We start from the raw sequence: 12,785 nt of genomic DNA, 5'->3' as shown, positions 1-12,785 counted from the left end.
AGTTTCTCCAGCACAATGCAGTGAGTGGAGGAGAGTTGCAAACTTGCTGCAAGTTGATTGACGGTCAGGCTAACCAATCAGCTCCTGCGAGGCTGGGGCTGCCAACGGCCCCCCCGCCCACACCGCGCAGGCCCATCTGCTGATTGGCCGCTCCGCGGGGCTGCCCTCCGCCTATTGGCCGGGCCGCTTGTCAGTCTGGCGCGGTGGCGGCGGGCCCCCTCCCGATTGGCTGTGGGGGCGGAGGCGGGTCCGGCGGCGCTGAGCCGAGCGTTGCTGTGGCGATAATCAGCTTGTTGCTCGATTTTAAATTTATTGACATTACAGATTTTTTTTTCCTCCTCTCTCTCTCTCTCGCACATTAATCGCTCTAATCCCTTTGTTCCGATTTATCAGAGACGGACTAGAACTGCAATGTCTTCGAAGGAAGACAGGGCTAAGGAGATCCTGAAGGGCTTTAAGCTGTATCCTTTACCCGTCTGAATGCTCCTCTTTCACCCGCTGTGTGAGCTGCTTGTTCCCGGGGTAAGTGCGGCCCTGGACCAGGGGCCTGGGGCGTGCAAATATATATATATATATATTGGTGTGTGTGTGCGGCTGTAAAAGATCTAAACTCAAAAGGCAACCCAACCCGTTCAGGAATTAAGGGCGCCGAGTTTGCAGTGGCCCAGGGCGCTGAAGGTGACTCCACAGGACAGGGCCAAGGAGGCTGCACCCGGCAATTCCCAAATCCCACCTTGTGCTAGCTGCAAGCAGAGCGGTTTAATGCAGCGGCAGCGTCAGTGGAGGACACACGGCAGGGCTGTGGGCTCATGACACTCGTCAGCGCAAATACTCATCTTCTGGGGCAAAAAACGTCCAAAGGTTAACTCGAGTCAGAACATGAACACGCTGGTGACAAAACACCTGAATTTCAGTGCAGCTCCAGATGATTGATTTGTACTTTCCCCATTGCCATTAAGATTAACTCTATACCATTCTGCATATGCTTTGCTGAGTTATTTAAAAGCTGTCAACACCCTGGTGTTGGGAGTGACATTTATGATGTGAAATGCAAATAATGTACATCACATATTAAACCAGAATATGTCACTTCTGCTTAATGACAATTGGACAAGTTTCCTGTCTTGATCCAAAGGATGAGATAAGTAGTTGATGATAATTTTATGATGTAATAGTATAATTTTTATTTGTTCATAGGATGTTACTTTCGCTGGCAATGTCAGCATTTGTTGTCCATCGCTAAATGAGAAGGTAGGGGCGTGCTGCTGTAGGATTTAACAATACTGTGGAATTAATATCCACCACTTTAGAGTAAAGCTGAAGTAATGTACCAATCAGGTGAGAATTGTACCATTCTAATGTACTTTAATCTCTTGGAAGCTACATATTTGAAAATTATGTCTGAAGGCATGATATATGGCCTGCATTTTGTCATCGGTGATGAACGAACAGTGTTAGCCTTTCATTACACTTTCACTTGTCGACAAACTCTATAAGGGTTATTGTACAGAAGAAACTTGCAGTGGGTGAAATGAAAGCCATTTTGGTGCAGTGCCCTCTAGAGGGGATTTCGGACCTGTGTGAACTGGGCAAGCAATTGTGTATCTGAACAATGAGATTGAAAGAACCTCACTGAAGCATGTAGTCTGAACCAGGAAGTATTCATTAGAATAATTAATATAAAGCTAAAGTAGGTAGTGTAGGCAAAATAAAGAGAAGGAAAGAAGTATGAGATTGAGCGAGAGACATGATGTGGTGATGCTGGTGCTGGACTAGGGTGAGCACAGTTAAGGTGCTGGACTAGGGTGTGCACAGTTAAGAAGGTTCACAACATTAGGTTAAAGTCCAACAGGTTTAAGTGAAATCACAAGCTTTTGGAGCACAGCTCCTTCATCAGGTGAAGTAGAGGCTGGTTCACAAACAGCATATAATGGCAGAGACACATTGCACGATAATTACAGGTTGGAATGTGAAAAATGGCTGCAATACAAGTCTTTGCAGGCAAACAAGTCTTTACAGGTACAAACAGTGTGAGTGGAGTGAAAGAGATAGGAGGGAAAATAAATTATTTATTTGCTTAAATCCCCAACAATGACTAAAATCAAAAAGTAAATTTGGATTAGATTGGATTTGTTTATTGTCACGTGTACTGAGGTACAGTGAAAAGTATTTTTCTGCGAGCAGCTCAACAGATCATTAAGTACATGGGGAGAAAAGGGAATAAAAGAAAATACATAATAGGGCAACACAAGGTATACAATGTAACTACATAAGCACCGGCATGAGGTCAGTCCATAAGAGGGTCATTTAGGAGTCTGGTAACAGCGGGGAAGAAGCTGTTTTTGAGTCTGTTCGTGCGTGTTCTCAGACTTCTGTATCTCCTGCCTGATGGAAGAAGTTGGAAGAGTGAAGTAGATCCCTGAAGGTTGCCACCCAGATTGATAGGGTTGTTAAGAAGGCGTACGGTGTGTTAGCTTTTATTGGTAGAGGGATTGAGTTTTGGAGGTCATGTTGCAGCTGTACAAAACTCTGGTGGGGCTGCATTTGGAGTATTGCATGCAGTTCTGGTCGCCGCATTATAGGAAGGATGTGGAAGCATCTTATGAGGAAAGGCTGAGGGACTTAAGGCTGTTTTCGTTAGAGAAGAAGGTTAAGAGGTGACTTAATTGAGGCATACAAGTTGATCAGAGGATTAGATAGGGTGGACTGTGAGAGCCTTTTTCCTCGGATGGTGATGGCTAGCACGAGGGGACATAGCTTTAAATTGAGGGGAGATAGATAGAGGACAGATGTCAGAGGTAGGTTTTTTACTCGGAGAGTAGTAGGGGCACGGAATGCCCTGCCTGCAACAGCAGTGGGCACGCCAACATTAAGGGCATTTAAATGGTCATTGGATAAACATGTAGATGATAAGGGAATAGTGTAGATGGGCTTTAGATTGGCTTCATAGGTTGGCGCAACATCGAGGGCCGAAGGCCCTGTATTGCGCTGTAATGTTCTATGAGTAAGCCGGGTGGGAGGGGTCTTTGATTATGCTGCCCGCTTTCCCCAGGCAGCGGGAGGTGTAAATGGAGTCAATGGATGGGAGGCAGGTTCGTGTGATGGACTGGGCGGTGTTCACGACTCTCTGAAGTTTCTTGCGGTCCTGGGCCGAGCAGTTGCCGTACCAGGCTGTGCTGCAGCCAGATTGGATGCTTTCTATGGTGCAAAAAACAAATTTTCAGAGCCACTGAGGTGATTTGGAATTAATTAAGGCTTATCATGCCATTAAAAGAAGACTTGCTCTGGAATGGACAAACCCTAACTTTTTCTGCTGCATTTGATGGGTATCTCATGTATGTATCCATCCAAATGTCACACTTTTCCATGTGTTTCATTATTGAATCTTCCAGTGTGATATTATTACGGTGAAGTTTCTAGAAGAGCAAGGCAGCTTGGACAGCAGCTTCCTGATTTCTGCATTTAAATGTGCAAATGTGGTCAGCAGAAGTTGCCATCTGATTTACACTTTAATAATAGTGAGTGCCGTTCGCATATTTTGCCCACAAAGTCTATGCCAACTTGAATAGTCTTTCAGAGAATAGTCTGACAATAGGGCAGTACGGTGGCACAGTAATTAGCACTGTTGCCTCACAGCGCCAGGAGTTCGCACTTTCTCACCGTGTCTGCGTGTGTTTCCTCCAGGTGCTCTGATTTCCTCCCACAGGCCAAATATATGAAGTTTAGGTGGATTGGCCATGGTAAAATTGCCCCTGAATGCCCAAAAGATATGAGGGTTGGGTTACTTGGATGGGGCGAAGGGGTGGTCTTTCAGAGGGTTGATACAGACTCGATGGGCTGAATGGCCTGCTACACTGTAGGGATTCTATGAATTAATTGATACAGTCAAATCTTTGTTATTTGGCATGCCGGTTAAACACAAAATGCTGGTTAATGGGAAGTCACATTACTCTGGATGCAATTACAACTGTAGTATATGTTTGTTCAGGCGCAAAAAACAAAACTGATCCAATAATTTAATAATTTCAGTGTAAAACCTGAGAACAATTTCTGAAGATTTACATATTGGGCTCTTAAATAATGCATTACCTGAACACTAAAAATGATTGGCTTTTTTTCGAGTTGTCAGAAATTCCAGTTACTAGAGAATTGTTAGTATGGTGCTGGATAATGCAAAGTTTACTGTACATTCATAGAGTTATCATTCTTCCAAGGTTCTTGAATGTGATGCATATCTTTACATTTGCTGCAACAAACATTGCAAGGATGCATGACTTAACTAAGATACTAATGGTACAACTGGAATTAGCAACAGTTGCTAGATAATGAAAGATGTCTCTGCTAAATGCCAAAGGCACAGCACAGGATGATAACTAGCATCTGAAAAACGATTGCATTAAGAGTTAAGCATCTTTAGTAGAGGAGGACGTAATGGAGAAAAATGGTGGAAAAGGAAAAGCTGAAAAACACAATTGTAAATATGAAAATACAGACCTGCATCTCTGTATGTGGTTTGACCAAAGTCCGAAACAGAACAAACTGTCTAGACACTGCACCCTCTCCCTTATGTGTCATAGTGTTTCCAACTTGAACTCCAGCTAAGTTACAATGAGCCAGAAATGGTGGTAGAAGCAGATACAATAGGGAATTTCAAAAGGAAATAGAACAAAAGGGAAAATGTACAGAGCTATAACCACATAGTTATATAGTACATTAATGCATTTCACAGGAGCTTTATCAAACAAAATATGTCACAGTCACATCAGGAGATATTTGGGCAGATGATAAAAAGTATCTTAAAGGAGATGCAGAGAGGTTCAGGAAATTCCAGAGTTTTCTAACCAGACAACTAAAGGCATGGCTGTCTATGGTGGAACAATAAAAATTAGGGATGCTCCAGAGGCCGGAATTAGAGGTGCAGATATTTTGGAGAGTTGTGGTGCTGAGGGAGATTATAGAGATGGAGCGGGGCGAGGAAAATGGAGGGATTTGAAAACAAGGATGAGAATTTAAAAATCTATGCTTTTTCACATCATGAGGAAATGTAGGGCAGCAAGTACAAAATAATTGGTGAACAGAACTTGGTGTGCACAGTAAGAAGTCTTACAACACCAGGTTAAAGTCCAACAGGTTTGTTTCGATGTCACTAGCTTTCGGAGCGCTGCTCCTTCCTCAGGTGAAGCATCATTCACCTGAGGAAGGAGCAGCGCTCCGAAAGCTAGTGACATCGAAACAAACCTGTTGGACTTTAACCTGGTGTTGTAAGACTTCTTTCTTACTGTGCTCACCCCAGTCCAACACCGGCATCTCCACATCAGAACTTGGTGTGTGTAAGAACCCAGGAGAAGGATTTTGGATGACTTTTAGTTGATAGAGGGTATAATGTTGGAGGCCAGCCAAACGTCAAATCTAGATGTATCAGGGAGAGATGTGGTTTTCGTCATTTTGACAGACTTGGTGGTTACGTTGTTGGAAGCTCATCTTGGAGTTAGATGTGATAGATACCCAGGTCGCGAAACAGCCTGGTTTAACTTCAGGCAGTTGCCAGGAAGAGGCATGGAGTTGGTGGCTAGGAACATATCATAGAATCCATTCGGCCCATCGAGTCTGCACCAGCCCTTGGAAAGAGCACCCTATCTAAGCCCACACCTCCACCCTATCCCATAACCCCACCTAACAGAACTTGTGTGGACTGGGGACAATGTGTTTGGTCTTCCCAACCAAGTGAAGAAAATATGGACTCTGGGCACAATTTGATTGACTTTTTAAAATTAATCTCCCTCCCTTCGTCGTAGCTGTGGGGACATTCCAAATAGAGAGCATTCAAGAGCGACTTCAGAGAAAACATCAGGGACTATAACTTGACGCCAAAGCTCCTTCTGTGAACCTACAGCATGTTATACTGGGGAGGTTGCATTTCCAAATGCTAATAGCTTCTGGGGTGGCTGGGTCACTCAGTTGCATAGACAGCTAGAATGTTGTTCGATCTCCATTCTGGCTGAGGTAGGCCTGGGGCTAGCCTCTTCATCCTGTCCTGCAGTAAAATCATGGTGAACCTTGAATATTGAGGATGCCACCTGGTGAAGAAGCATTACTTCCTATGGTCTTGTGGCTTGAAGTGGCTGTTGGATCATTTCATTTTGTAGTCTATTGTTTCCTGTGGATCCCTTGTACGTTTCACAGGGAACGCTAGTCACTGGTGATATTGTGTCAAACTTGAGCACGTATTCTCGGTTGATATATCAGTGTGTTACTGAGGGAATGTCATTCTTTAAGATATTAAACCAAAATTGCATCCACCTATTCAAATGGTTCCAATGAAATTAAAGATACACTGCTACTATTCAAAACATAGCAAGAAGCTGTCCCAGTGCCTTGACCAATGTTCCCTCTAACCACTGACACAAAAGAATGGATTAACTGGTTAGTCGTTTTCTGCTCTTTATAGGACACTGGTACAAATGGCTGCTGCCTGCATGACAAACACTGTGTGAAGTGATTAGTAAGTGGGGTCTTTGAGTTGAGGTGGCTTGAAGACGACATGTCTGTTGTTAGAATTTCAGAACCAGGTCAGTTATTTGCAATGTGTTCAGTCATCTGATCATTAAACCAGTTTGGTCTGCAGTGCTCCAGAATACCATAATAAGATTGACCGGGCATCATGGCTCACTAATGGAACCAGGTAACTCTTCAAGCCAAACCTCTAATCAGTTTGATGGAACTCTTTGGGCTAAGAAGAAATGGTATGAGTAAGCTGTACTGCTTTTGCACTTTAAACACCAACCGTATATCTTTTCACGCTTGAGAATGGGAGGGAAGTGGAAAAGCCTTGGCTTTATCAAGCCATTACTTAATTCTCTGGACTTGAGTAAGAGAATTGCCTCTCTAGGGAGAGAGGGTCTGTGTTTGTCATGTGGATAAATTGCTTTGGTATGTCGGAGAATTGTTTAAGTTTGACTTTCAGAGACTTTCGGAAGGTATTTGAAAAGCCTGACAAGAAACTTTTGTGACTGAACAAGAAGGTCTTCTGAATCAGGCTGAAACAAGACATTGCCTATAAATTATATAAATAATGGAATTGAAAGGGTGATAGTCAAATGTTGTAGTAGTTTTGTTTGATTAACTGTGCCAGAATAGTATGGGAGAAATGCATGGCACTGAGTCATACAGGAAAATACTATTCCAAGTTTGATTGATAGAGAAGCAACCCACTGTTCCGAGTCCGAAGAATCAAGGTGTGGGTTGACATACAGCATGGCTGTCTAACCTGCAGCTCAAGAGCTTGAGCTCTGGCAATTGAGCCTTTGAAGTCAAGAAAACCCAATCCTATTTTTGCTTAAATTCTTGTTTTACATCCCATGAAAACGAAAGCTCAGACTTCCCTGTGCATATTGTCTCTTTTTTTGCAGATATATTTCAAAAATACATTGCAGTCTTTTCCAGTAAAGTTTTGTATAAATGGGAATGATTGAAAGCACTGGCAACCGCGCTGCTCCCGATAGCCCCGGGGAAGTACTCGGGGAGTCCGTTAATAATAGCTTCATTGAGAATTTGGAGGCAGTTTCGCCAACACTTCGGGTTGGGGGCAGGGTCAAGAGAAATGCCGATTCGGGGGAACCACAGATTTGAGCCAGGGAGGTGGGATGGAAATTTTCGGAAATGGGAGGAGAAGGGGATTAAGACACTGAAGGATTTGTTTCTTAGGGGTCGGTCTGCAGGATTGAAGGAACTGGGAGCGAATATAGGCTGGAACAGGGGGAAATGTTTAGATACATGCAGGTTCGAGATTTTGCCAGAAAGGAGATACAGAACTTCCCGGAGGAGCCGGCCTCCACATTGCTGGAGGAGGAGCTGACGACAGGGGGACTGGAGAAGGGGGTAGTGTCAGTGGTCTCCAGAGCTATTTTGGAGGAGGAGAAGGCACCGCTGGAAGGGATTAAAGCAAAGTGGGAGGAAGAGTTGGGAGAGGAGAAGGAGGAGGGTTCTGGTGTGAGGTGCTCCGGAGAATGAATGCCTCCACCTCGTGCGCGAGGTTGGGTTGATACAGCTGAAGGTGGTATACAGAGCACACCTCACGAGGGCGAGGATGAGCTGATTCTTTGAAGGAGCAGAAGATGTGTGTGAACGTTGCGGGGGGTGGGGGGGGGGCGCTAACCACATTCATATGTTTTGGTCCTGTCCAAAGCTAGAGGATTACTGGAAGGAGGTTTTTAGGATAATTTCTAAAGTGGTGCACGTGAAACTGGACCCGGGCCCCCGGGAGGCCATATTCGGGGTGTCGGACCAGCAGGGTTGGAAACGGGTGCGGAGGCAGATGTTGTAGCCTTCGCCTCGTTGATCGGCCGAAGGCGGATCCTGATGGGATGGAGAGCAACCTCTCCACCCTGTGCCCTGGCGTGGCGGGGGAATCTGTTGAAATTCTTGACTCTTGAGAAGGTTAAGTTTGAACTGAGGGGAAGGATGGAGGGGTTCTACAATTCATGGGCATTATACTTTAAAAAAAAAAAAAAAAAATTTTATTAAGATTTTGAACACAATTTTTCACCCTTACAAACAACCCCCCCTCCCATAAAAAATAGAAAGAAAACGCACATAGCAAGACATAAACATGGTAAATCGATATGTTACAGAACTTTGTACATTGGATTCCTCCCGTACATGTCAGTTTTCCAGATCTTTCATGTATTTACTTGCTCAAATACCCCCCAGACAACCCCCCCCCCCCCCCCCCCCCCCCCCCCCCGGTTTGCTGCTGCTGCTGACCGACCTTCATCTAACGCTCCGCGAGATAGTCTAGGAACGGTTGCCACCGCCTGTAAAACCCCTGCGCAGACCCTCTCAAGGCAAACTTTATCCTCTCTAACTTGATAAACCCTGCCATATCATTTATCCAGGCCTCCACGCTGGGGGGCTTCGCCTCCTTCCACATTAGCAAGATCCTTCGCTGGGCTACTAGGGACGCAAAGGCCAGAATGCCGGCCTCTTTCGCCTCCTGCACTCCCGGCTCGTCCACTACTCCAAATATTGCTAGCCCCCAGCTTGGCTTGACCCGGACTTTCACCATCTTAGATATTGTTCCCGCCACTCCCCTCCAGAACCCCTCCAGTGCCAGGCATGACCAAAACATATGGACATGGTTTGCTGGGCTTCCTGAGCACCTCCCACATCTGTCCTCCACCCCAAAGAACCTACTCAGCCGCGCCCCCGTCATGTGCGCTCTATGAACCACCTTAAACTGTATCAGGCTAAGCCTGGCACACGAAGAGGAGGAATTAACCCTACTTAGGGCATCAGCCCATAGCCCCTCCTCAATCTCCTCCCCCAGCTCCTCCTCCCATTTACCCTTCAGCTCCTCTACCAGCGCCTCCCCCTCTTTCATCTCCTGGTATATCGCTGACACCTTGCCCTCTCCGACCCATACACCCAAGATCACCCTGTCTTGAATTTCCTGTGCCGGGAGCGACGGGAATTCCATCACCTGTCGCCTCACAAACGCCCTCACCTGCATGTATCTGAAAGCATTTCCCGGGGGTAGCCCAAACTTCTCCTCCAGTGCCCCTAGGCTCGCAAACGTCCCATCAATGAACAGGTCCCCCATCCTTCTAATCCCTGCTCGATGCCAGCTCTGAAACCCTCGTCCATCCTCCTTGGGACAAACCGATGGTTACCCCTGATCGGGGACCACACCGAGGCTCCCATTGCACCCCTGTGCCGTCTCCACTGGCCAGATCTTTAGCGTTGCCGCCGCCACCGGACTCGTGGTGTACCTTGTCGGCGAGAGCGGCAGCGGTGCCGTCACCAGCACGTTTCCTTGCAGGACGCCATCTCCAACCTCTTCTATGCAGCCCCCTCTCCCTCCATCACCCACTTACGGATCATCGCCACATTTGCTGCCCAGTAGTAGCCACCCAGATTCGGCAGCGCCAACCCTCCTCGGTCCCTACTGCGCTCCAGAAACCGTCTCCTTACCCTCGGGGTCTTATTCGCCCACACAAAACCCATCATACTCCTGCCTACCCTCTTAAAAAAGGCCTTGGTGATTACAATTGGAAGGCACTGGAACACAAAAAGAAACCTCAGAGGACCACCATTTTGACCGACTGCACTCTACCCGCTAGCGCGAGCGGCAACATGTCCCATCGTTTGAAGTCCTCCTCCATCTGCTCCACCAGCCTCGTCAGATTCAGTTTATGTAGGGCCCCCCAACTCCTAGCTATTTGGATCCCCAGGTACCGAAAGCTCCTTTCCGCCCTCCTCAGCGGTAGATCGTCTATCCCCCCTTCCTGGTCTCCTGACTGTACTACAAAAAGCTCACTCTTCCCTACATTAAGCTTATAGCCCGAAAAATCCCCAAACTCCCTTAGAGTCTGCATGACCTCCACCATCCCCTCCACTGGATCCGCCACATACAGCAACAGGTCATCTGCATAAAGCGACACTCGATGCTCCTCTCGCCCTCCGACCACCCCCCTCCGTTTCCTAGACTCCCTTAATGACATGGCCAAGGGTTCAATTGCTAATGCAAACAACAGGGGGCACCCTTGCCTCGTCACATGGTACAGCCGAAAATACTCCGACCTCCGCCGATTCGTAACCACACTCTCCACCGGGGCTCTGTAAAGGAGCTTAACCCAACTAATAAATCCTCCCCCGAACCCAAACCTACGCAGCACTTCCCAGAGGTACTCCCACTGTACTCGGTCAAAAGCCTTCTCCGCGTCCATAGCTGCCACTATCTCCGCCTCTCCCTCCTCCGATGGCATCATTATCACGTTTAAGAGCCGCCGCACATTGGTGTTTAGCTGCCTACCCTTTACAAATCCCTTCTGGTCCTCGTGAATCACCCCCGGGACACAGTCCTCGATCCTCGTAGCCAGCACTTTTGCCAGCAACTTAGCATCCACGTTGAGGAGTGAGATCGGCCTGTACGACCCACATTGCAGTGGGTCCTTGTCCCGCTTCAGGATCAAAGAGATCATCGCCTCCGACATTGTCGGGGGCAGGGTCCCTCCCTGCCTTGCCTCATTAAAAGTCCTCACTAGCAACGGGGCCAACAGGTCTACGTACTTCCTATAGAACTCAACCGGGAACCCGCCCGCATACTCCCCAGACCTTCCCTGCCCGCATACTCCCCAGACCTTTGCTCAGCTCCTCCAACCCAATTGGTGCCCCCAAACCAGCCATCTCCTGCTCCTCCACCCTCGGGAACCTCAGTTGGTCCAAGAATTGTCTCATCCCCTCTTCCCCCGCTGGGGGCTGGGATCTGTACAGCTCCTCATAGAAGGCCTTGAATACCTCATTTACTTTCGTCGCACTCCGCACCGTAGCTCCCCTTCCATCCTTGACTCCACCTATTTTCCTCGCTGCCATCCTCTTACGGAGCTGGTGTGCCAGCATCCGACTCGCCTTCTCCCCATACTCATACGTCGCCCACTGCGCTTTCCTCCACTGTGCCTCTGCCTTCCCTGTGGTCAACAGGTCAAACTCCGTCTGGCGACGTCGCCTTTCCCGAAGTAATCCCTCTTCAGGGGCCTCTGCGTATCTCCTGTCCACGCTTAAAATCTCCCTCACTAACCTCTCCCTTTCCATGCCCTCTATCTTCTCCCTATGAGCCCTGATGGAGATTAGCTCTCCCCTGATCACCGTCTTCAGCGCCTCCCATACCACCCCCACCTGCACCTCTCCGTTGTCGTTGGCCTCCAAGTACCTTTCGATACACCCCCTCACCCTCCCACACACCGCCTCATCTGCCAGCAGTCCCACATCCAATCGCCACAACGGGCGTTGGTCCCTCTCCTCTCCCAACTCCAATTCCACCCAATGCGGGGCGTGATCTGAAATGGCTATGGCCGAATACTCCGTTCCCTCCACTTCCAGGATCAGCGCCCTGCCCAGAACAAAAAAATCTATCCGGGAATAGGCTTTGTGCACATGGGAGAAAAAAGAAAATTCCCTGGCCTGCGGCCTGGCAAGCCTCCACGGGTCCACTCCCCCCATCTGATCCATAAACCCCCTAAGCACCTTGGCCGCAGCCGGCCTCTTTCCAGTCCTCGATCTGGAGCGATCCAGTGCTGGGTCCAACACCGTATTAAAATCCCCACCCATTATCAAGCTTCCTACCTCCAGGTCCGGAATGCGCCCCAGCATGCGCTTCATGAATCCGGCATCATCCCAGTTCGGGGCGTATACATTTACCAATACCACCTATGTCCCCTGCAACTTACCGCTCACCATCACGTATCGACCTCCATTGTCCACTACGATATTCTTGGCCTCAAACAACACCCGCTTCCCCACCAATATTGCCACCCCTCTGTTCTTCGAATCCAGCCCCGAATGGAATACCTGTCCTACCCATCCCTTTCTTAACCTGACCTGATCCGCCACCTTCAAATGTGTCTCCTGGAGCATGACCACTTCTGCCTTCAGTCCCTTTTAAGTGCACGTTATCAGCCGGACTGCCCCCCCCCCCCCCCCCTCTCCCTGCCGACTAGCCACCTCCTTTTCTAGGCCAGTCCCGTGCCCGCGCTGCCCTCACCCTCCAGTCCCCCAGACGGGAGGCCCCGGCCCCGACCACCTCTTCTGTGTCCCATTCCCCTTCGGCCAGAGAAGCATCAACCCGATTTCCCCCCCCCCCCCCCCCCCGCTAGACCCGTGTCGAGCTCTTTTGCTCCCCCCCCCCCCCATAGCACTCCCGTAAGTCTGCTGACCCCGGCTTCCCCCGCCGTCCCATTGACCCCCCCGTGTGGGAATCTCCCAATGAGTATGCACTCCTCCATTTCCCC

The 12,785-nt window shown here is 48.4% G+C and overlaps 1 protein-coding gene across 2 annotated transcripts in view; it reads left to right on the top strand.

Annotated features, from left to right (window-relative positions):
- Window positions 1–239: 239 nt before the first annotated feature.
- Window positions 240–12,785, top strand: part of LOC140389798 (retinal rod rhodopsin-sensitive cGMP 3',5'-cyclic phosphodiesterase subunit delta) — a 90,591-nt gene continuing 78,045 nt past the window's right edge. Inside the window, exon 1 of one of the 2 annotated variants that reach the window (XM_072474331.1) lies at window positions 240–461. In XM_072474331.1, coding sequence (XP_072330432.1) covers window positions 412–461 — 50 coding nt within the window. In that variant the 5' untranslated portion in view covers window positions 240–411. Of the gene's footprint in view, window positions 523–12,785 lie in introns of both variants that reach the window. The other variant, XM_072474333.1, reaches the window with a different exon arrangement.

The sequence above is a fragment of the Scyliorhinus torazame genome, chromosome 14, assembly GCF_047496885.1.
Source record: "Scyliorhinus torazame isolate Kashiwa2021f chromosome 14, sScyTor2.1, whole genome shotgun sequence".
Taxonomy (NCBI): Eukaryota; Metazoa; Chordata; class Chondrichthyes; order Carcharhiniformes; family Scyliorhinidae; genus Scyliorhinus; species Scyliorhinus torazame.
Note: the sequence above shows the minus strand (reverse complement) of the source record. Positions and strands in the feature narration are given on the sequence as shown.